Source organism: Aphelocoma coerulescens, chromosome 2 (assembly GCF_041296385.1).
Source record: "Aphelocoma coerulescens isolate FSJ_1873_10779 chromosome 2, UR_Acoe_1.0, whole genome shotgun sequence".
NCBI classification, from domain to species: domain Eukaryota; kingdom Metazoa; phylum Chordata; class Aves; order Passeriformes; family Corvidae; genus Aphelocoma; species Aphelocoma coerulescens.
In genome coordinates, this window is record NC_091015.1 from 6285765 (window position 1) to 6310006 (window position 24242).

The 24242-nt window shown below is 42.2% G+C and overlaps 1 protein-coding gene across 7 annotated transcripts in view; it reads right to left on the reverse strand.

Moving 5' to 3' along the window:
* PRKAG2 (protein kinase AMP-activated non-catalytic subunit gamma 2) overlaps positions 1-24242 on the reverse strand; it is a 214235-nt gene that overhangs the window by 147489 nt on the left and 42504 nt on the right. For 4 of the 7 annotated variants that reach the window (XM_069006355.1, XM_069006358.1, XM_069006357.1 and 1 more), the window contains exon 2: positions 227-298. In XM_069006355.1, coding sequence (XP_068862456.1) covers positions 227-298 — 72 coding nt within the window. Of the gene's footprint in view, positions 1-226; positions 299-411; positions 430-13554; positions 14157-24242 lie in introns of those variants that run through there. The other 3 variants (XM_069006356.1, XM_069006360.1, XM_069006361.1) reach the window with 3 other exon arrangements.

Consider the following 24242-nt stretch of genomic DNA (forward strand, 5'->3'; position numbering starts at 1 on the left):
ACAACAGTACCAGCAGCAGCTTGCATCCTTTGCAGGTTATACTGCACAAGCACCATCACCGTAAGGTCTGCAAAAGCCACTGGATTCACCTTAGTGCACCACTCTCAACAGGTTAATGGTATGGCAGGGAAGATGAAAACCCAGGCTTTTTTAAGCCTAACAAACTGTGTTTACCACCAAGGGATTCAAGCACTGCAAAGAAGGGGAAGCTTTGGATATATCCTACCTTGCGAGAAGCATTTTTGTCCGTGCTCTCCACATCACCGTCCAAGAATGGCATGGCAAAAGAGCTGAGATCCTGCAAGGACAGAGAAGAAAAATTGATGTCTTTTATTAATGCCTTTTTCCTTCCCTCAGAGCATCCCATGACTGAAGCCCACAGATCTATTTCCAGAGTGCCCATTGCTTCACCCATGGCAATTGCTGGAAGCAATAACACGGATTCTGATCGTTCTCCTTGGCTGTAAAACAATGTCAGATGTAAGTTACAAGTGAACAGGGAGCCCTCAGCAGCACTTGCACCACATCACCATCAAAAACAACCTGCACAGCCAAAGTCAAAAGTCCTGTGTTAAAACTTTCAAGGGGAGGTACCGAAAGCCCACAGAAAAATTGGTAGGAAATTATAAACACATCCACTTTCCCAGCAAATGCTTATCTTGCCTTTAGTGGGACGTATGATCTTAAAGAGTATTTATGGCAATAAACACAGCCAGAATGAAAGTATGTCAACATTCTGAGAAATATGTAACTTCTGAAAAAAAGACAGAGAAAATTGACATGGTGCTCAGGGAGGAAATAATCAATTCACTTGCACAAATGAGAGAGAAGCACCCAATTCTGCAGGACTAAAGACAATAAAACCATAAGAAAAGCACACATGTTCATTTTTAACTAACAAAAACAAACTGCAATTATATTCCACCTCCTGCCGTCTATTCTGTTTATGATACTTCATGTTCCAGCCACAGGGTTTTTAGAACTCCTTTCTACATGCATAAGGAAATTATGTTAGTGTCAAGTTTAGCATCTGTTTGATCAGAAAAGTACATAATGAGCAATTCTGTGACCAGAAGCATGAGGTTGCCTAATGCTGTGTGCTGAAGAACTGAGTCTTGGGTCCTAAATGTCAGGAATACCTCCCCAACACAAAACCTCCCAGATGGGAGGCATCACCCTTTCCATGCAATGATTCAGTGCTTCTCAACCACCACATCTGCATCCATTTAAAAGAGTTCAAAATATAAATAAATAGCAATTTCACGTAAACCTAATTTGTGATCAAACAGAGCTTAATTACAAATTAGCACCATCCATGAAGCCTGCAGGGCTTGATTGTCTTCAGAATTCAGAACAGCCACAGGTCTAATCACATTGCTTTGTATAATCATACTAAATTCAAAATATGCTCAAAAATTGTGTATAACTTGGGCATAATTCTTACAAGTGTTTGAAAATATTCTGGTTACATAATGAACAACAAAAATAAGGAACAAAATATTGAATTACTGGAACTGAAACACATGGGAGTAATTCATGCCAAGTTGAAAAGGAAAAAAAAAAAAGCAGCAGCCAGGCTTGGCCAAGCTGGCCCCAAATCATTAGGCCCCAAACAAATGTATTCTTGACAAATTTGTCTGCTCCCAGCCCTGTTTATGCACATTCAATGGGAACTATCTACAAAGGCTCAGCTATGCAGCTCCCTCTTGCCCAGGCATCTGTGTTTCACATCACCTTTGTTTGCAAATAAAACATAAGGAAACATCTCAAAACCAAAGGAGGAGGCAACTTGTTTGGTTTAGGTTTTCACTCTTACCAAGATTTGACTGATGCTGGACCAGGCACTGCAGTTAACATTAAAATTACTCCATATAAAAATTATTCAGCCATAAATGGCATCAATAAACAGATTATCATTATTATTATTATTATTATTATGACTTCATATGCTACTGCAGGACTGAAGTGAAGAATCTCTGTGAAGATGTTTAAGACCCTAAGGGAAAGTTACACAACAGCCTATCCCCTTGGGTTTACTTTAATTTAGCCAAAGGATTTACCAACATTTTCCTCTACCCATCTTCAGTAGTGCAGAACCTGTAATCTGATGTGAGCTAAGTCATTTTTCATGGAATAAATCAAGAAAATAACCTCTTTTGAGCTCCACATATTAGCACCCCTGTATTACTCCCTGGTGTAACTTCCAGGGAGAAAACCACATGTTTAGGAAAGCTGGGGACTGGATGGAAGAAACTGGGTTGAAGGGGACATGTATCTACTAAACAGGGTTGAAAAAGCTATTCAGAAAATCTAGAACTGCCACAAATGAAACCAAAATGTCTTATTTGAGCAGAAACCTTCAAAACCAGGAGGGGTAGGTAGATACAACTATTTTTCTAGGAGCTAAATTTCAGTTCTCAGTTACAATTCTAAGTTTAAAGCCATATATATATTAAAGTCTGAAGTCTAAAAGTATCAGGAAACCCAGATGACAACTCTGTTTTGATTTGTAACTCTCAGATATCATGGAGGTATTGACTTCATCTGCCTTTACATCCAGAACAAGTCTCCACTTGGAAGCCAAAATAACTGGAGCTGGAGCTTTCTGGGCAGCATGAGACCTTTCTTTGTTAATAAAGCACAGCTGAACATTTCAAAATGGGTAATAATTGTACGTCTAGTCCTGTGAAAAAGTCTATAATTGTAACTGTTACCTAACAATTTCTTCATCTCTCATGGGATTCTATATATGAAGGCATCCATTCACAGAAGGAACAAAATACATATATCAAATACCAGGCTACAAATACTGCTCTCTCAGTTCCAATCTGTTGGTTAAGCAGAAATATCAGGTGCCTTTTTTCCCTTTATGAGTATTTCTGCAGAATAAAGACAGATACCAATTTCTTTCTTGTGTTCCTCTTCATCCAGAAACACGTGATGATGCAGTTGATGATACACTAACTCTTAAAAAAACAAACAAACAAGCAAACAAACAAACAAAACCTGCTCCAAAAGTGTTGCAAAACACCACAGAACTCTTGACAGACCAATGGTGCAACCCTTGCCCTTGTCACAGATTTGACTGCTCTGATCTGATGCCAACAGATACACACTGAGGGCTTCTCTGCCAGTAACCAGGGACTGAAGCTGTTCTTAGACAGCTTTCCTGCTCTCCAGCTCTGCTTTACTCCACTTGGAATAACTGCCCTGGACAACTACATGGTTCTGCAGAGACATTTAAAACTTCCATCAAAGGCACACAGTGACATCCTGGTAGGAGGAAGAGTTCTTCAGACTGCAGGGCCCTGGCTGAGAAACTAACAGCATCACACCCTGTATCCATCAGTGCTGCATGGTAACCTTGGACAGACAGCTTCTGCGGAGCCCACAGTCTGTGATCACCCCTGTAAGGAGCAAAAGCAGGTCCTAGTGCTGCTAACCTGGAATTAAGAGTATGAAAAGGCTGTTTTGGAAGTTTCATTGGCTTTCCTGTCATGCTTGTGCTCCTTAGTCAGTCCTTCCAACGCTCTGCACCATCTGACAGCCAGACATCACTCCTGCCATCCCATTAGAAAAAAATGACCTCTCAAGCACTTTAGATTTACTTTACAGCCACAAAGGCACCTCAGATGTATTTTGTTTTCAATCCACTCTTATTTACAAGAGGTTGTCATGGCAGCTCCTGTTATATTCACTGAAGAACACAGCCCTAGGGACAGCAAAGCTTTTCCTGGAGGACAGCAGAGCTGTGACACAGCAGAACCACAGCTCAGTGCTCCTGTCACCAGTCAGGCTCCCTCTTGGGGAGGGAAATCTCCCACAACACCTACTCAACAGGTGATTTTCCAGTGCAAGTCAGGATTATTCTGTATGTATTTGCACTTATCTTCTCTACCACTTTTTCTCTATTTCCTCTGGGGAAACAACAGATACCTGGAAGGTTACAGATTCTTCACACTAATTTCTCCTCCAAAGGTGAGACTAACTCTAGCATGATTCTGGTCTGGGTTACCCCTACATCTAGAGGATGATTCTTCTTAATTCAAGCTCCTTTTCCTTTGGCATCTATTATATCAGAATATTTGGGATTATGTGAAAAGAAGTAAGAATAAAATTTTTGTTCTTTGATATCCTGGGAAAACAAAGAAGCTTTTCTCAGAACTATTTTGGAGAATAGGAAGGAAAACCACATTTGAGGATGCAGAAAGCAAATGCATTGGTTGGCATATCATAGTCAAATAGCAGGAGCAAGATCTGGTTAGCCAAACCACTTTTCACCTTTTCCAGCCAGTTTCACTGTTTCTTTCCTTACTGGGGAGAATTCCTGCCAAAAAGGCTTGCCCAGACACTCTGGTCTGGAGGTTGCTGCAGTTGGAGACCTTGGTGTCAGAAGAGGGCTTCCAGCAATTCTGTTGCAGAGGCTGCCCACTTAAATAACAGACCACTAAAGCCTTGAATCCAGTAAACAACACAGAATAAACAGGATTCTTGTTGTATTATTGCTTCACTTCAAGGCTACTTTGGCAGCCAGGCCGATAAAGCCTCTCTGCAAGGGCTGAAGCCAAAGAGCCAGCGAGGGCTGGGGCATGCTGTGACTGACAGGGCAGAGACCAATTTCCAATGTGTTTTGGGTGGAAAAAGAACCTTTTTATGGCCCCACTCGACAGTGGTCCAAAACTTCAGGGCTGGGTATCAAAAGAATATTTCACAAACAGCTCCCTGCTGGCATCTTTTGCAACTGTCTATTCAACCGTGCGGAATGACTGTGAACACGGGGATGTGAAATCTGTGCCCACGGTGGTGGGTCCCCACGAACGTGGTCAACTCTCTGGCCACATTTCAGAGGTGACTCAGGTCAGAAGAGCTTCGTGGTAGTCCCATAACCAACCTCAGCTGAAAGTCTGGGTTCCTCAGCTATAAACAACTTGAGAGTCCTAGTGTGGGTAGGTAGCATCACACAGTCCTGACTACGGATGGTGTCACCTTTGAGGCATTATTTTTCTGCCTCACTAAGTTCTATATATGTGCTAGGGTTGCACCAAATTTAAGGATGTGAAATGCCTGCCAGACATTACAGATTCTTTTTACAACATAACTCAAGCAGAAGGTGACACTTTACTAAGGCAGCTTTTCAATAAGGGGAGACAGCTCCTTTAATAAAATAAAGAAAACAACATACAGAGGAATTAAGCTGAGTGCTGACAAGAGCTCTGATTTCACAAAAAATTGCTAAAAGCTGCACTCTTCAGCATCACACCTTAACAAAGTCTTCTCCTCTGCTGATATTACTGAGCTATGAGCACTTCAAGTATCCTACCAAGGACAAAGAAGGTCAGGATTTTTATTAACATCAGCTGTGAACAGTTTGTTTCATTGCACTCTGCACACCAGCAGATTTTTTTTAGATCAACCTTGAATTCGTACCTATTACAAGCCTATGCTACATATGCTAATAGCCTGTGAGCAGAATCCACAGTCTGATCTCCGTGGAATAGAGGGCATAGCTTGGTAGCTGTGCTTGAATAGAAAATTGTCTTTTTCTGAGAACAATCCTATCTAGAAGCCTTTGGGGATTTATAACAAATCACTCCATTATTGCACAAGGAAAGATTCAAAACTGACATACACAGAAATTTCTGTCCTTTTGTTATTGTTGTTTTGATATACCAGTTATAGTAAAGTATAATAAGACTTGTTACATTCCTTTATTCCTTTAGGAGTAGGTTGCTCATTGCTTTGCTTTTCTCACTCCCCCATGCCATCTAGACTGTAGCATGTGTTTTGGAGAGAAATATATAAGTTGTACTGTGAGACTGAGGATGCTGGTGACTAAGTCTCAGTATGACTCAATGGGAGTGGGCAGGAACAGATGTACAAAGCTGGTTGGATTTCTGCAAGCCAGCTTTGTACTGCACAAAGCTATTCCAATTTATGTGTTTGCTATTACTTTTAAGGCTATTTGTATTTTAAAAAAAAAAAACCCAAAACCAAAAGTGTAGGTCTGGAGAGTTTGAGATGGTAGAAATACCAATAGAGACTTGATTAGTGAGGCTGTACTTTGATTCCTGTGCTCAGTTTTGGGCCCCTCACTACAAGAAAGACATTGAGGTGCTGGAGAGTGTCTAGAAAAGGGCAATGGACATGGGGAAGGGTCTGGAGCACAAGTCCTATGAGGAGCAGCTGAGGGAGCTCGGGAAGTTTAGCCTGGAGGAAAAAAGGCTCAGGGGAGAGCTTATCACTCTCCACAACTCCCTAAAAGGAGGTTGTAGCCAGGTGGGGGTTGGTCTCTTCTCCCAAAACAAGTGAGAGGACAAGAAGAAATGGTGGAGATGGCAGGTCAGCAGTGAACTCAATGATATTAGACGCCTTTCCCAACCTTAATGATCCTGTGATTTTGTCCAGAGCATGAAGATTCCAGAGGCAGCACAGTCCAGGGGTTACTGGGTGCCTGTGCAGGACCAGCTGTGTGCACTTCAAGGTGGATACAGCATCAGATTTAAAATAACAGAGGGTAAGCCACCCTAAATGATATGCCTGGAACAAATGGGAAATATTCAGTCCCAAAGAGGTGCTATCTAAAAGGTTATGGAGTAATGGCTGACTGAAATCTAATCCAGATCTCAATATGTGAAAATCCCCATCCATCAGGTGATTATTCAATGTTCTGTGTAAAAAAATCTCAACATATGAAAACTTGGCATAAGAAAACCAGCCTATGTGCAATTTAAAGGCATTTCTTTCAGCTGCAAAAAGAAATGGATGTGGTCCTAAAGAGCTACTGAAGCCACTTCTCCCCTGTTCTCACCACAGGTCCTTCAGCTTGGATTGCCCCCACTTGGGCAGAAAAAGCTGCTAAAGCTAAGAATCTCAAAGGGAAGGGGTTAAAGAGAGTCATGAAACCAGTAATTCCTTGATATTTCCCTGAAAACAGCTGTCTTCCAAGCTGTTCTTCCTGAGTTATCCTGATCATGGGATACTGGCAGCATCCAGCACAACCTTCTTAATTTCTGAAACTCTTCACTGATCCTGACAGGCATTAATCTCCAGCAATCTACAGCAAATTCACTCTTTTTGTTTCTGAGGCTGTAGACAAGATCCATCAGAAAAACTTTCAAGAGAGCATGGATTGTTTTTTGTGTTGTTCTCAATCTCAGACTTAAATCACTAGAACACATTCCTATGCTGTTTACAGAAAAAAATGAAGTTTTCTTTCAAGCCTTGTGCTCTCCTGCCAGGAAACCCCACCATATCTCATTGGTGATTCAGCCTTTGCAGATGAGCTGAGCACAGACAGCCTGGGATGGGATGGAATCCCTCCTGCCTGGAGCCCCATCATGTTTATAATGTGCAGAGAGCTCAGGGCTGTATGGCAATGCTGTGGTGGAGGGTGCTGCTCTCCATCTCATCAGTAAGTCACAGAGCAGCATAGAGGCACTCTGACAAAGCCTGACTACGATCCCCAAGCACACAACAGCCTGGTTTGTCAGCTCCTTCACACCACGAACCACACAGCAGTGACTGGCAGCGTGTTTATTACAACAGCAGATGGACAACCCAGCGAACGTGCAAATAGCGAAATGCCACTTAAAAAAAAAGGAGAGGGAGAGAGAAAGTGAGAGAGCAGCAGAGAAAGCATGCTAGGGAGGAAACCAAAATTCTCAATAGTCCCCGTGACATCAGCAGGATGCACATACAAACCCATTATTAAGCGCTATTTCTGGGTGCTCAGCCAAAGACAACCTTTCCCTGGCGAGACATTTCATTCAAGAAGCACCCAAAGTTTAGAAACACAAGGTAAAAGCAAAAGATGACACACCTCAGTCCTGGAAAATGTGGTTAGGTGAGTGATGAGGGAATTAAGACTCTAAGGAAGGACTGCAGGAGACTGGAAATGTTACCCTTCGGATGGCACATACTCATACTTACTTTCCAATACTTATGAGCTTGTCTTACATAAATGAGACACACGATCCCAATGTATTTGCAGAGAAAAGCCAGCATTTGTTACAAAACACAGCTTCAGCCACGGTGAAATTGCAGAACTGCAGGAAACAAAAGACGATTTTGCCATAATGGAATGAAAACACTTGAGCCACTGCAGAACAGGAGCAAACAATCTGAAGGGGATTCAATGCAAGGATCATCCTGAGGCTTACTAAGTAATCTCCACATTTCAGCTACTTTAAAAGTCACTGTGCTTTGCATTTTTTATGTTTTTCCCCACTCTCTATTGGCCAAATCTCTTAAAAAAACACTTCCTCAAGGAAGAGTAAAACAAAACAGAATCAAAACTGAAAACCTCCAACTGATGGCCCTATCTGAGAAGGACTTGCAGGGTTCTTCCTTGCATATACATGACTAAAAAAGGTGACATTCACACCAGGCAAAAGACCTCTGCCATAAATACTTGAACTGAAACTATTTTTTCCAGTTCACTGCATTTAGGAAGACAGCTGCCTGTTGTCTCCTCTTTCCATTCTTGTCAGTCAATAACCGTGAATAATCTTGACAATTAGAAGAAAGCTTACAGCTGGAAAGCCAGGCAAGTGAGGGACCTGCTCTGATCTAGTAGTCCCTCAACTTAAAAAAAAAAGGGGAAAAAAGCAGAAGCAAAGAGGAAATTAGGGAAGGAAAGGAAGAACAAGATGATTCTGTGCTTCGTGTGCTGAAGACCTGAGTGGGAGGTCAAAGGGGGACAGCACATGGAATCCATGGTGAGGAAAGATTCCCCTCTTAGTGCTTTCCTGACACATTTCCCTCTATCATTCTGCAGCTGCAGAGAACAACTTCACATCTATAAAGTTTTCAGCCACTTTGCTACAGCTTTTTTTACAGATTTAGCACCACATGTAAAAAGAAACCAGTAAATACAATATGCTTTATTTTGTAAGCTAAACTAGTTTTTCTTTTCCCAAAAGAATGGATGTCTTCATTCATTACCCTCTGAACTCTTTATTTAAAGGTGCACTTTGCTGAAGCTGGCAACATAAAATGCCCCCAAGGACAGAAGAAAGCTCAAATTCTCAGAGACAATCCAGAAAACTTAATCACACTCATAGTACAGTATTCTGCCCAAACCCAGCCTTCATGTCCTTTTGGTCCCACCCCTGACTGAGCTAAGAGATGCTGAGATTTTGTGCCATTCCTAAGTTTTCAGTTAACAGTGCCATGCACACTGATAAATTACAACACATCACTCATGCTGTGGGAATCCAGAGCACTTTACAAACTGCATATCCAATCCAGAACAGCTTCATCAGTGCACTTCAGTGATGAGGCTTTCATTGCCTGCTCTGGCTTGCTGGATTACCTCTGGGAAGGCATTAAGGATATCTGTCATTTGTCATCTACTCCACACTTTCTGTCCAGCCTAGAGAGAAGGTGAAAGCCAGCATCTCCAATGGACAATTTGCTCCTGTTTCCCTGGTATGGGAGAGGCTGGACAACTTGCTTAAACTCTGGAGGATTCAACATAGGATAAATGAACTGTGCATCTCACCTCTCCATCTTTACTGCCTATAAAGTGGGAATCAAGCTGTGGGTTTGTTTGTATTTTTAATTGGTTTTTTTTGGTTTTTTGGGGGGTTTTGTGTTTGTTTGGGTGGGGTTTTTCTTGTTTTGTTTTGGGTCTGGGTGTTTGGGTTTTTTTTTTGTTTTTTTTTGTTTGTTTGGTTGGTTGGTTGGTTGGTTTTTTTTTGGTTTGTTGGTTGGTTGTTTTTTATTGGTTTTGTTTGGTTCCCCCCCGCCCTTTATTTAGAAAGCAAGCTGTCCAAGTAAGGGACTGCCTCTTACTACGGTGTAGGCGGCAGTGCCGAGCGTGGTTTACTCCGGCTCCTTCCCCGGCTCCACACTCCGGTACCCGCGTAGCCATGACAACACTCGGGCTGGGGAGGCTGCTCCATCCCCGCAGGAGGCTGAGCAAACACTCCGGCAGCAGAGCTGGCTCCGAGCTCCGGTGTTGGGCTGGCAGGACCCAGCCGGGATCCTTTCAGCCCCGTTTCAGTCACGGATTTGCTCGCTGGCGAGACATGCTCCAGGCATCCCTGCAGCGGGAGCATAATGAGGCCCCAAGCTCTGTGGGCACTTCCAAGTGTTACTAAGATGACATTCTCTTTGCACAGCTTTGGCTGCTGTGCAGAAAACAGGGTGAACTCTCTGATGGTGTGAGTGTCCAGTGGAGTGAGATGAAGGAACCACCGTGTCCGACTAAAAAACCACAAAATTTAAATTTTAAGAAAACAGGCCAGCTATATAACTTCTAAGAAAAAGCATGTTTGTTAAGAGAATTGGCAATGTCCAAGGGATAGTAAATACCACACTTCCAGGCCTACCCACACCAAGCCCATGTCACTTGTTAAAGTCTGTCTCAAGGGATGTGCTTCAAAAAGCATCACAGTTCTGCTTGGAAGAAGGTGTTGGAAGACACCAGTGACCATCTCTGGAAGAAATATGGATAAAATACTTGCCCATCTGGAAAATCTTGTGAACAATGAGACAAACAGAAGAACACAACAAAGGGATTACTCACTCACACTAGAAATAGCCACCACTGAAAATAAATTTTTGCAGTGGGTCTGGTTTGGAAATAATCCTCAGATGGAAAGGGAAGAAATGACACATACCCAGGGTTTTTTTTCTAAGTATTGTACATGCAGTACTAAAATTTTGAGAAAGATATTTCCCCAAATAAACTTCAGGCTTCTTTCAAAGACTATGACTTAATTAATTTTTTTTTTTTTTTCAAGAAATTATTCCTAGGTTAGATCCAGTGCAGGGAAGAAAACCTTACAAATGAGCCATATCATATTCTGACTCCTTTAGCAGGGGTCTTCTGATTTTAGCCATCTTACTATTCTTTATGAGGTTATTTAAGCACCACAGTTACAATGGACCAATCTGAACATGCTGTGGAGAAAGGACAAGCAAACACATGCTCAGGGAAACCCAACTGAAAACTTAAGCTTCTTATCCACATATGCCAAAAGTAATTTCTGCCCTCTGCAATGGCTTGGAAACCCAGCGGGCACTGGTGAGCTGAAACAGGCAAATCTGCATTTGATTTGGCTGACAGTTTGTGCATCAAAATGTGTCGAGAAGCATTTGATCCTGCTTGGAGAGTGTGGGAAACATTTCCAACTTAGCAGGACACCCCGGACACGGTGACAGATGGGCAGAGTATGAGCCTGGCATGGGAGAGGCCATTTTAGAACTGGCTGTTGCTCCAAGCCATGTGGCAGACAGACCAAACCCGTTTGTCACAAAAAAATAAAGCTCACAGTGGAATTACCAAACCAAGGCTCAGGGAGAGCCCCTGCCTGCAGCTCAGCCTGGCACAGACACCCACCCTGCCAAGGAGCATCACTGAAAACCTCCCATGAAATTAATGAGCACCCAAGAAGGAAACAAAACTAAGCAAAACACAGCCAAGTGCTTTTTTTTTTCCCTCAAGAAAATTAAATCCACAAGAAGGAAATTTTGATTCAGAATAACAATTTTATTTTTCATTACTACCAAAAATTAAGTTCATGCCAGTAATATGGCCCTAAAATACTGGGTATTTTTTTTCTCATCAGGAACATTAATTTCTATCTATATGTACTGAACAGGTGTACAACTATTAGCATATATTTACATCCAAGTTTTATTAACACTTATTTTGAGGCCTATTAGAAATGGAAATTGGACTTAGAACCACAATCAGGCACTAGAAATCATTAAATACCTATTAGGAAAGTGTCTCTTGCATCAGCACAAAAAGGGTAACTTTATCAAAATACACATCAGTTCTAAAAGCAAAGGCACTGACACCTAAACTGAGATGCAGAAACAAACTCCCCTGGTGACTGTGTCCTCCCAGATGTAGATGTGACATCAGTATTTTTACACACATATAAAACATGCTCTCATATAGGGCAATGCATATGGGAAACATATATAATCATATGTGCATACAGACATGGTAACAAGCTCTTACAGTTTTTTAAATGCCATTTATTGTAAATGTAAGATGATTAAATATTTCTTGTCTTCAAATCAGCTTGTCACTGCCCCTACTTGGGTGGCCAAACAGGCTGAAATGACAGGAGGATTTGCTTCTCCTGATGGAAACCCGATGGCTCTTGGCTGCCTGAAGCTAACTCTGGTTACAGGTGATTTCCATCTACTCTGTGTTTTGCCTTTAAAGATTTGCAATAATATTGCATTTAATTCTCTTAGTTTCTTCTTGATGAATGTCAGACATGCTTGTACAGATTGATGGGGTAGATTTGGGAGGGTGGATGAGTTTTTTTGTTTATTTTAAACTGGGGCATTTTTAAAAAATAAATACATTTGTATTGCACTCCCAGTAATAAAAATGTACTAAATTGAAGTACAACCAAGTCTTCTTTTGCTGGGTTTCTTCCCTTTGAGTTGAGGGCTGGTCCCTTGTCAGCAGGATCCATTTCATCCTGCTGCCCATCATTCCCTCTTCCATCAGATAATCCTGCCCCCCAGGCTCCCAACTGCAGCAACTCCAGTTTCCTCACACCTCCCAGGGCTGCTCAAAGTCAGCACCGCCTCTGCTCTCCAGCCCCTCCTGGACTCACGACAGGGGACAGAGCTGAGGGTGAAATCTCTTCCCCAAAGGCTGACACCCTCATCTCTCCTGTGGCCCATAACACAGTGAACAACAAGCAAAACACACAAGATGCTGGCAAATGCCCTGCATCTTATACTGAATTAAATTTCATTTGCTATTCTCCATCACCCCGCTAAAGGAGGATCTTTAAACCTTCCAGGCTCTGATCCCAGGATGGAGCCGCCTCATCCGTTTTGGACATTCATTATCTCACAGATCCATTAATTGCAGTGCAAATTGCATGTGTTCAGCATTAATTCTGGTAATCAAAAGGAAAAAATGCAAGGAGGAACACATGAAGCCTGTAATATCTCTCTTGATCCCAACAAACCTCATTAAATATCAAATTAAAATCATTAAGCAAAACAGCAGTTCCTGAAAACCTGTGATTTGGGGTTGCAGTGACTAGCCACGGCAATTAGTTGCTCAGCAGTTCAGGAGGCTCTGAGATGAGCAGTAGGAGAAACCAAGCATTGCAGGATGCAGAGACCAGATGGTTTTAGGCTGAAAATAAATGAACACCCCCCAAATGATAATCTCTCTTTCCAAAACATTAACGAAAAGTTATGCAAGGGAAAAAAAAATAACAATCCCAAACCCAAGCTACATTCTTTAACTAGATAAAAGAACATTTTGTTCAGCCTTGGAGTATCTATTGTAATTAAATGCTCTAAAAACAGTACAACAGCTCCGTGCCAGTCATGCATACAAAAGAGACAAAACACGATGAAAAAACCAAAATACCCAAGAACCATGCATTTCTTACACAGCCTGAAGAATTCCTGCCTCTCGGCAGACTCCTGCAGTGCACTCGGGCATCCACCTAAATGAATGCAAAACCTATTTTCCCCTGCTAGGATAAATAAATTTAACAATAAAGATAATCAAATCCAGAGAAACCCAGCGACAATCGAGCCCCCGCTCTGACTTACAGCTCTGAAAAATCCTGCAGTCTGGCTGGAAACGTCCATCGAAGAACTGCATTGAAAGCTTTTCCCTAAAGGCAAGCGCATTTAAACATCTCGGGCTCTGCTACTGGAGCCGATGCTGCAACAGATGGGGACCAGGGCTGGGTGTGTTCTTGCCTCCCATCGCGGCACGGCGCGGGGATGGCAGGAGCGGTGGGTACCGCAGGAGAAGGCGGGCGGGCGGGCTTCTCCCGGCTGCGGGCTCCCTGCCAAAAGCGCCTCGGGCATCCCCGCAAGGCTCGGTTCCCCCGCTGCAGAACCTGCCACACGAGCCCGGGCGGGGGCCGGCGGCGCTCGGACTGCGCGGGCAGGTAATTAAGCACCGTTTTGGGAGCATTAGCGAAATGTTCAGGGGGCACAGGGGAAGCCGGAGGGTTCAAATAACCGCAGGCGTTTTTAATGCGATCTGAAGGGGGAAGAAAAAGATCCCGTTTTCAATAGCAGAAGTTTCAGATGACTGAGGCTGCGTCTGCATCAGTATCGAATACCTGGGGGAAGGCAGCACAGAGCAGCAAATGCATTTTCAAGGCTGGAGTCTCTGCTGCTCCATAACAGCCCTATTCCCCACTTAACCACAGCTCCACTTTGTAGCTGCACAAAAGTCACATTATTTCTCTGGGCTTAAGTTTTCCCATCTGCAGCACAAACAGGGTTGACTTTTTAATTTATTATAAAGACCTCACTGGGAAAATAAAGTGCCTGAGCACAAAGTATAATCATCAAAAGTATCACCATCAAAAAAAAAAAAAAAGATAATAGCTATTTTGAAAGGGCACCACATGAGCAAGTGCTTAGCAGAGCAATGCAAACTCTCCCTGTAGGAGCTGGTGGGGATCTGAGTTTTTTTCTTCATCAAGATAAATCCCTCTTTTATAACCACATTCAGCTTTGATTACTCCACCAACCAGTCTCACAGTGTCCTTTGCTGGCAATGCAAACACTCCCCAGACCATGGGGACATATCCTTGGCTGGCTCAGATGAAGATACCTCTGCTAGAACAAAGCAAAAGAAAGCAAAAGGCGGAAAGGTCATCCCTGCAGCTTCCAATACTTGAACAGAGGTATCAAAACACCATGCAATGAACTGGCACCTCTCTGGAGAAACAGGTGGCCAGATCCTGAGCCACGGAGCATTGCCAATCTTTTCTTGGTCATCTCAAAATACCATTTGTGATGATCTATTGAAATACTCTCTAAGATGGAGGGCTTGCTTTAATTGATGACTCCAGGTCACTGAATCAGTGAAGTGGACTTGGCTTACACATCACTCAGTCTATTTATCCCATTTATCCCACCCTTTTGCAACTGGGTGCAGCCAACACCGCCCTTAATTCTGTCTACATCAAATAATAAATATCACTGAGGCTAGGCAGTACCTTTTCTTGAGCAGCAAAAGAGATGAGGTCCAGCTGACATCCCTTGTGCACCAGGCAGACAGCACATCCTAGGAACCATCCACTGCTTTCCTTTCCTTTGGTGTGCTAAGTGCCTCTGATAACACAAGGCCCTTGGGAGCAAAAAAGCTGAAAATGGTACATAGTGTTCACTCACAAATGGCAGCTATTACTTGAGTCATTTTAAGACAAGATCACTGGCAGCCCTTTTTAACATAGAAATGAACAAATACTTAGTGTTTAGAAGGTTTTTCCCCAGCTAAATGAATATTTTACGCATGCAGCATGTACAAATAGTTCAGGAAAATAAACAAGCTTCCTCTTAAATTCTGTTTAAGGGGTACAAAAGAAACCAGTCAACGAGCTGGAGCAAGCAAAACCATTTTGTCTTTCCTCCTTGAGCTGTAGTAAAAAGGAAGGAAACTGTGGCTGACCTAGAGAGGGTAAAAGGGAGGACTGGATTCATACTGGAATAAAAAAGGTTCTACTGCAAAGCACAGTTCAGGTCAAATGCTTCTCTGTACAGTTAACTTCTAAGGATTATTCTGATTAGTGATCAGATCAAATTAAAAGGGGCATTAACAGCCAGGAAAATATCCCATATTTCTAAATCATCCCTTTCAAATCACTCACAGGGTTCAGTTTGATGTAGCCAATTTCAAGAATCATCCAGACCTATTAAAGTGTTTTTTAAAAAAATTAATCTTAAAACTGCTTCTGGTCTCAAAGTCTGATTGGCACAAATTCTACCTCAAAAACATGCCTTTTCCTCCCCCACCTCTGGATAAGGAGTATGAAACAGATTGCACAACTACATCTCAGATAAGCAGAACAGTTAATGGTTTAGATACCATTTCATAAATATTTGCTGAACTAGTTTTTGGATTCTGTCCAGTTTCTGACAACCATTAAAAACATTGAATAATTTGCCATTTTCTTTCACCCTTCTGGGATGAAAAATAGGCAAGAAGGGTTTATTGCTATAATTTCTTACCATTATTTAATGACTACTTGCATTTATGTTGATGTGTCCTGCCAAAGAAGTCCAAGTGATTTTTGAATCTACAGCCCTGAGGTGTCCAAATCACATTTATGTAAGTATTTATATATTCTTTATTATATATTTCCATCCTGAATACCTGGGCTCATATATGGCTGTGTAAGCAAGTGGTGAAGATCTGAGAGAAACCAACTAATTTCTGAATAAATATCTTGTTTCACATTGGGATTTCACGTGCCTGTGCTCTCTCAGATGCTAAGGCTCTGTGACTAAAAGCAGCAGTGAGTTAGTGCCCATCATCTAGCACAAGATGGTGCAATATGGAAAATCCCACAAAGTTTCAACCATATTTTATCAACAAGTTCTATGAGTCTCATATTCAACCATACTTCATCAACAAGTTCTATGAATCTCATATTCAACCATACTTTATCAACAAGTTCTATGAGTCTCTAAGAACAGGGATCCAAAATTCCATTACTTCCTTGCTTCCTTATATATTAAGGGCAATTCAGGATGTTCCAGAAAATGCTTTATATATTCAACTTTCCATGACAATAGATTTTTCAGATGCTTTCCATCCCCCCCCCCCCAATTCTTAAGTCCTTGTGTCTCAAGCTCAGCAGTCATTATTCATATAAATCTATGTCTTTCTAAAAAAGTTCCTTTAGAGCACCTCTAGATCCCTCATATATTTGGACTGACTGTAGAATTCTCACACTTTACCAGGCAGTAATGCTGGAGGGTAAACAAATCACCAAAACCTGCTTGTGCCTTGGACTGTGGATCTCACACTCACTTATGGCCCAAAGACCAAACTCTGAGGAAAGCAGATTTATGACTGTCACATTTTCACCAGCATAAAGCTACAGAATTGCTTGCCCAACTGAAACAGGCATTGTTGTACTGGTTTATTTTTCCATTTGAAGAGTTTAATGATTCTGGTTTTCAAAAATTCAGAGCCAGACCCCTCAATCAGCTTCAGATTTGACTGCACATAATTCCTGCACAATTTCCTTGAACTGTTCCAAAACACCAACTCTATTTCATCTTTTTGGTCCAAGTACAAGCCTAAAGTATCATAAATTTCTAACTGGCAGTACAGCAACCTTCCACAATTTCCCAGAAGAGACTGAAAATGTCTGGCTATTGGTTGTTGTTATTTATATTCCATAATTTTCCACAAAGATCTGGTGGTTTTGTAAATACTACATAAATTAAATGAGTTCATGGAGCCAGCTTCCATTATAGCTTCCTTTTTCTTACGAGGCAAACAGTCCCTTGAAATCAATGGAGCTTCTGTCTGTGAAGATATCACTTCAGAACACAGCAGATACAGCAATTATCAAAGTGCATGGTGAGCCAGAGCTCTGCATGGCAGGGCAGGGCTTTTGTCCAGTGTGTAATTAAGAAAGATGTTTTATATTTTTACAGCCAACACACCCATCACATTCATGGTTGCCCTATCCCCACTCCTTCTGAGCAGGAGGAGCAGCAACCAAAAGCAACATGCAATACAGATGTGCAGCCTTCAGCAAAGAAGCCAAAGCACCTGGGGAATGCTCAGATGAGAGAAGCAACTCCTTGAAGGGCAGGGAAAGCCACAGCAGCAGCTGGGAGACCAGCAGAGCCCAAGGGGAAGACGAAACAGGGAGAAAAAAGTCCTACACTGCACCATAAACTACACCAGCTCTTAGTAGAACACCCAAAGTAGTCCCTCAAGAGTTGATGTCTGGCAAAGGACAGCTGTAATCTGCAAGAGTTGCAAAAGGGAGTACAAGAAAAAAACCAAAACATTTAGCCCCAAGAGTAAGAGGTAGGGATGAACTGTGGAGTCCACTCCCCCAAATCAGGCAAAACTGCAAAGAAGAGTGATCGAGATGGTACAAAATGGAAAGAGAGGAGCAGAGAAAAATATCCCATGACAAACAAAATCCAGTTTACTCCTGTTTTAATCTCAAACAGCCACAGTTTTTTCCGTGCAATTTTTCGGCATGATCTATCAAGCAATGAACCAAGTAGCTGGGATTCCTGACTCACTGCTGACAAGCCAGAAGGAGAACATCCATGTGAGAAACATCAAACCCCAGTCAGCAATCACCCATGTCTCTCGGGGGAGGGAGCACTCTGCCAGCCTCTGCAATGAAGATGGATCACACTGCACCAGGGATGCCTCAGCCAGCCTGGTTACCAAAAGCAGGACAGCTGCATTCTCAAATCTAGTTCTTCAGCAGGACTCACACAGAGGGGTTTTTCCCTCTGCATTTGCAAATATACCCAAATGCAAATGACATTGAAATGATGAGCTGTTCATACAAAGGCAGTACTGGAGGCTGCACAACAGCAGCCTTGTGCCCTGCTCCACATGGATCCCACTGCCCTTCCCACCAGTCTAGAGCTCACAGATGGAGGGATGGAGCCTCTTTCCTGTATCATGGTGGGGAGGAGGTGGATGAAGACACTTCTAGAGAGGTGCCAGTGCAGAGCTGTGCTGTGTCTGGGGTCAGTGGAGGTCTCTGGGTGCCTGGGGAAAATTACTAAGTCTGAGATAGGACATGAGGTTCAATAATTTAGGGAGTGAAGGACCAACACTTTGGACTATAATCCTCTGTGGTGTGGGTGAAACTCCTCAGAGATGTCCTGGTCTCTGAGGATGAATAAACCAGAGAGCAAAATTTATGTCAGGGACTTGGTGGTGACTCGGTGGTGCCTCATTCAGCTTTGCTTGAGGCATTCAGAGGGGCTGCCACACTGGTATCAGTGATGCTCTGGGAGGTTTTGAATCAGTAGCAATTGGTGATTCAGGATGACCAGATTTAAGCACTGTGGACCAGCTCAGAGCCCCCATTGCTTACCTTCTCTGCAAAGGCACCGAATTTTAGAAATTTTGAAAGACACAGGATGGGTCTTACCTTGCTTCTAGTGTATCCCTTAAGAGCTTGGATGAGAAACACCCTTTGTGGGCCAGAAACAGTCCCACAAGACAACAGAAGAATGATACTGCAGCATCTAGAAGTGGGAGAAAACCACAGGAAAGTAGGATCTGGTGGGTTATGGGTAAGAACTCCAACCACAGGCTTCAGCATAAAATCCTTTTATATCTGCATGCAAAGGGTATTGGGATCTATGAAAATGTGAATTCTCCAACATGACTTTCAGCTTCACTGGTCCCAGAGTGGGATCTCTAAGGACCAGCACTTCCATGAAGACACAGCAGTGACAACATAGCTGAACAGAGATGCCTCAGCTCTGCTGCCTCCTCCATCCCTCTGCCTTTGGGCTGCTCTGTGCTCCCTCCCTTGGCAACACACATTGCTCCTGAAGGCTGTGCCAGCAACAGGGATGGGGGAGTCAGTACCAAAAAAGCCAGGGGAATAGGGTGGAAAATTTAGGCAGGAAGGAGAAAAAGGAGATGGTAATTAGTTGCACATAAACCCAGCCACACCTGAGCAGTCTGTAACATTTTAAGACTGGCTCTGAGATTGTGGTGGAGAACATACAATGCTACAGCACATCTGCAGCTCTCAGGAGAGCACTAATTATTTACCCAAAAGAAAACAGCCTGCTACAATAACATCACAGCACACCCATCCTGGAATTAAGATGCTCTTGCACGCTCACAGCATGTTTTATTTTCTTTGAACCTCATGACTTAGGTTCGACTGTTGTGCTGGATGTTGAGTTATTCCATTGAAGTTGTCCCCCTGCCTGCAGGGCCCAGGTGAATTACCCACGTCCTCACATCTCTGCACAGCCTGGCTAGGGATGGTATGTTCTTCAGGTCAGGCATTCTGGGCTTTCTAAGGCACTCTGTGCACGTAGCAACTTTGCTGTATGTAGGTTTTACCTTTTGTACGTGTGCAATAAATAGTAACCATTAACTCTGAATTGAAGCAAAGGCCCACCTAGAAAAGGATGAAGTGGCTGCCTACATATAGGAATGAACAGTTAAAATGTCATCAAAGGTTTAGCAGCTCAAGTACAAAGATCTCTGCTGGTATCAGCTGGCTGTTAAAAAAAAAAAAAAAAAAGGAGGTTAAGAGCACCTTGCAGCATTTAAAGTAGGTCAGCACTGCCAGAAAAGAAATACTGTTAAATACATTGTGATGCAGAAACCTGACTCGGAGTTACAAATTCACCAGAAAGAATTTGTGAGCTTAACCAAAAAAAGATGTAAATGAGTTTATCCACTCAATTTAATTTAGACACATGCAGCAGTTGGGGCTGAATCTAATGGGTATGAGCCACATGAACATTTGTAATCTGGCATGAACGCCCTAGGAATAGTTACATCCACAGAATTACACTGGTTCCTATCGGAATGAGCAGTCAGACTTTCAGACTGTAGCTAGAGATGATCACAGGGATTTCGGGAATACAGATGGACCATTGCCCTGAGAGCTGTTTCATTTGCTCCCACAGCACTGGTGGTTGCCCAGTTCTCAGGGAGATGCTCCACAAGGCTGGCTGGTGTCAGAGCAGACGTGTCACACAGGGCTGGTGGCACCGGCTCCGCTCTGCTGCGGTGCAGCTCAGGGACCCTCCCAGCAGAGCCACGCCCCCTCCCCAAAAAGATGCAAAGTGCTGGGAGGCAAAGCCCCACTGCTCCATTGTGGCATCCACAAGCACAGTGTAAGCTCTGTGGTGATGAGCTCTGAAATAGATGCCATCTATGAGAAAAGTTCCGTGTTTATGTAACCTCCAGGGGCAATTCTGGATATAGGATGCACCCAGTGAGAGTGCAGTTATTTTAAGATCAAATATTTGATTACCACCACAGGGACTTGCAAAATAACTCCAAAAAACCAACCAACCAAAAAAAAAAAAACCAAAACCAAAACAAAAAAAAACATACACAAGAGCATACACAAGTTTAGGTTTTACTTCCCAATTTGGTCACGTAAATAATAATTTAAAATAATCTACCCACACCGGAAACAGAAGTGTGCTCTCAAAGTCTCTCACCACAGACAACAGCCCTTTAAATACATCCTGGACACAAAATTTTTCTAAAGAAAACTGGATGCAATTTGATTTTAAAGAAACTAGCTAATAAAGAACCATAAAACTTTAAAGAAATAAAATACAAGTACAAATGATCATGTCAGAAGAAACACTTATGTCCATTTCTTCAGCATTCTGGTTTTCATTTGGTTTTTTGTTTGTTTGCATTGGGTTTTTTAAAGGTAAGACAACATTGCACACAAAGCAATCACTAACCCCAAACAGGCATGTATATAAAACAGGCTTTTTTCACTTAAGAGGTTAATGAAATAATTTTAAAGGGGAAGTCTTTTAAAGGCTGGAACCTTTACACCTTACAAAAAAAGGGTGTAAACTGTCAGTCAATTAATTTTACTCATACCCTGATCCTGATTAATAGGAGTGATAATGTGTGTGAATATATGTACACCTATCTGAAAAATTACACACACACATATATATAAACACACATAAAAACTACGGTTGCAGGTGAATATTTTTAGTTCTTCCCACCTTCTATGGCCTCCCTGTTAGTCTATATTTTAAATGATGAAGGATGACTTTGAGGTTGAGGTTGGCACAGTATCCACATTTTATTCCCAGTAGATAAATTCCAGCAAGCCCTGAAGGCTGATGGCTCATTTCTCTCAATCAAATGTTGACTAGGTTTGCCTAGGCAGAGTTGTTTTTTTTTTTAACATACTTTCAGCATTTTGTAGAACTGGGAGAAAAAGCGACGGTGTTTTTTTTAAACTTTGCACATTTGACACAATATTGACCTAAACCCACAAATAAAATAGCAGCAACAACTACAACCTACACACAAAGCATCACTTGTTTGACTCCTCACACTGAAGTTATCCTCCACAGACACTTGGGCTTCCAAACCTGCCCCAAACGCCCCAGACTCCACTGGGGGCAGCACCACAAATCCCAAACCTGCTTTGGGGAGATTCTACGAATTATGCTGCAAAAATACTGCAGATTGCAATCAGAACAGTAATTATGTCATAGTTTAAAAGATCAACCAATTTGACCCAACCTTCCCCAAGTCATAGAATAGCCCAAGTTCAAAAGGACCTCAAAAGATCAACCCGACCAACCTTTCATGGAAAAGGAGTCTGGATGAGATTATCTAGCACCCTGTCCAGTCACATCTTGAAAATCTCCTGGAAAGACCAGTTCCATACCTCAAAATACCACATTTATATAGTGTTTGTTTTAATCACTATGTTACAGTGCTGCACTGGGTAACATAAGTCCAAAAGCTTTTGAGCTGACAGAAATCCCCCTGTGAGTGCCCAACCACCTCCCTCCAGCTGTCAGCACCAGAGCAGCTTCTGAACAGGAACACATCCCATAAACAGCAGGATCATCTGTTTTGAAGGTTGAAGACTGAAATCTTGTTTCTTGGCAACATTCAGTAACTCAAAGCACATTCTTACGTGTTCCATAAAATGTCTTTTTCTTCTTTTCCTAGTACTTTTGAGCCTATACACATTTTCCAGTGGGAACCAGCGTGGTGGACATGGGTCCCAGTCCCAATCTCTGAGCTGACTCCCCACATGGTCCTGGGCAAAAATGTGCTTTGCTGTGGCAGGTCTAATGAGATCTCATAGACCTAATACAAGATCTAATAATACTTCCATTGATTTATAAGCAAGAATCACTCTTCCACACCAGGCTGTGCAGCCGTATTTGCAAAATGCAGGATTATCAGTTTAGAGCAAGCAGGTACAACCACAACTCTTCTTTATCATGAAAAGGAAAAATCATTAATGGTTGTCCTAAAATCTCTTCTGTTTTCATTTCTCCCCTCCTGGCTGTTCTTTGTTGTATTTTTAGACTACACACTCTTCAGAGGTACCACCTTTTAACAGAACATCATACAGTAACAATTATTGTTTACTGAAATTATGATATAAAGATAATGATATGGCATTAAATAAGGAAGCACCAAGAAACCTGAGAGACCATTTGGCCACAACACCACCAGTAAGTATGATAAACAGCAGCTTTGGATCTTGATCAACAAATAACCAGTGGTTGAGGGCTCTGCAAACAACTCTAGAATGGCTTTCAACCTTGCCCTTGTTGTCAGATATCTCTGTAGTGCTCTTGCCAAAGATAATTTTCCCCTACAGTCCAGTAATATATTCTGAAAAAAAAAATTGGTTTATTTTAGGATATGTTAATTACTATTTCTGTGTGCTATTAGCAGCAATTTCTTAAGAATGCATAAGTTGTCAGCTATTTTGGAAGGAAAAAAGGGAGGAATCACAGCTAAAAAATACCCCTGGGTTTACCCCCTCCCAGCACTTGAAATGAATGATTATGAGGATGGCATAAAATACCAGTTATACTGTCCCAAAATAGAATAAACATTTCCATCCATGTACAGCTCAAGATATTTGTTTCTCTGGGACCACTGCTTCTCTTGATTGCAAAGCAGCTTTTGAAAGCAGATTTCTCAGTCCCTCACCTTTCCACTCTAATGCTTCTGAAATATGCCCATTTAACAAGTTGCAGGAGGGCCTCAGGGACCTCCTGCTGAAACTCTGACAGCACACAGACGTGTAATAAACTGGCTTCCACCTAAGCTAAAGCTTTTTTACTAAAGGTTTTTCCATAAAGAACTCATTCCTTAGTTTTAAGAGTCTGATTACCTCTCTTCAGAGCATCAGTACAGATTTTCACTGAAAGTTTATGAGCAAACACTGTTTTTGGGAAAGGAATAAAAGAAATATATCTAACTTGAACTTTGCAGTGCAGCCTTGCATTGCCTTTGGAATCTACTCTGTGAAGTCAGATTTTTGTGTAATACACTGACAACATCTTGAGCATCAGTAGATACGGAGCTAATTTGTTTTATTTCCTCTAGGGCAGGAAGAAGGGAAGCAGAAAGCATCTGGAAGAAGAAACTTAAACCCCTACAACAGCCAGGAAAACACCATTTCAAATGCTAGATTTCAAGGGCACAGAAGGAAGTGACCACTGACTGGACTATATTTAAATGCACTATGAAGCTCAATACTGTGCTTATTTTTAGGCAAGAATAATAACAACTATTCCCCTTTCTTCTGTACAAACTTATTCCTAACAGGCATCCTGTCCAAAGAGTGAGCCAGGGCAACTCCTAACATTGTCAGGAGCACAGCAGGGGGCTATATGGCTGCCTACAGGAACGCTGATTTTTTCCTACCACCAAAGAGATATTAGCAGTGCATTTCCAGGATGGAGTTTCCTTCCCCGGGTCCAAGTCCAACATTTACTCC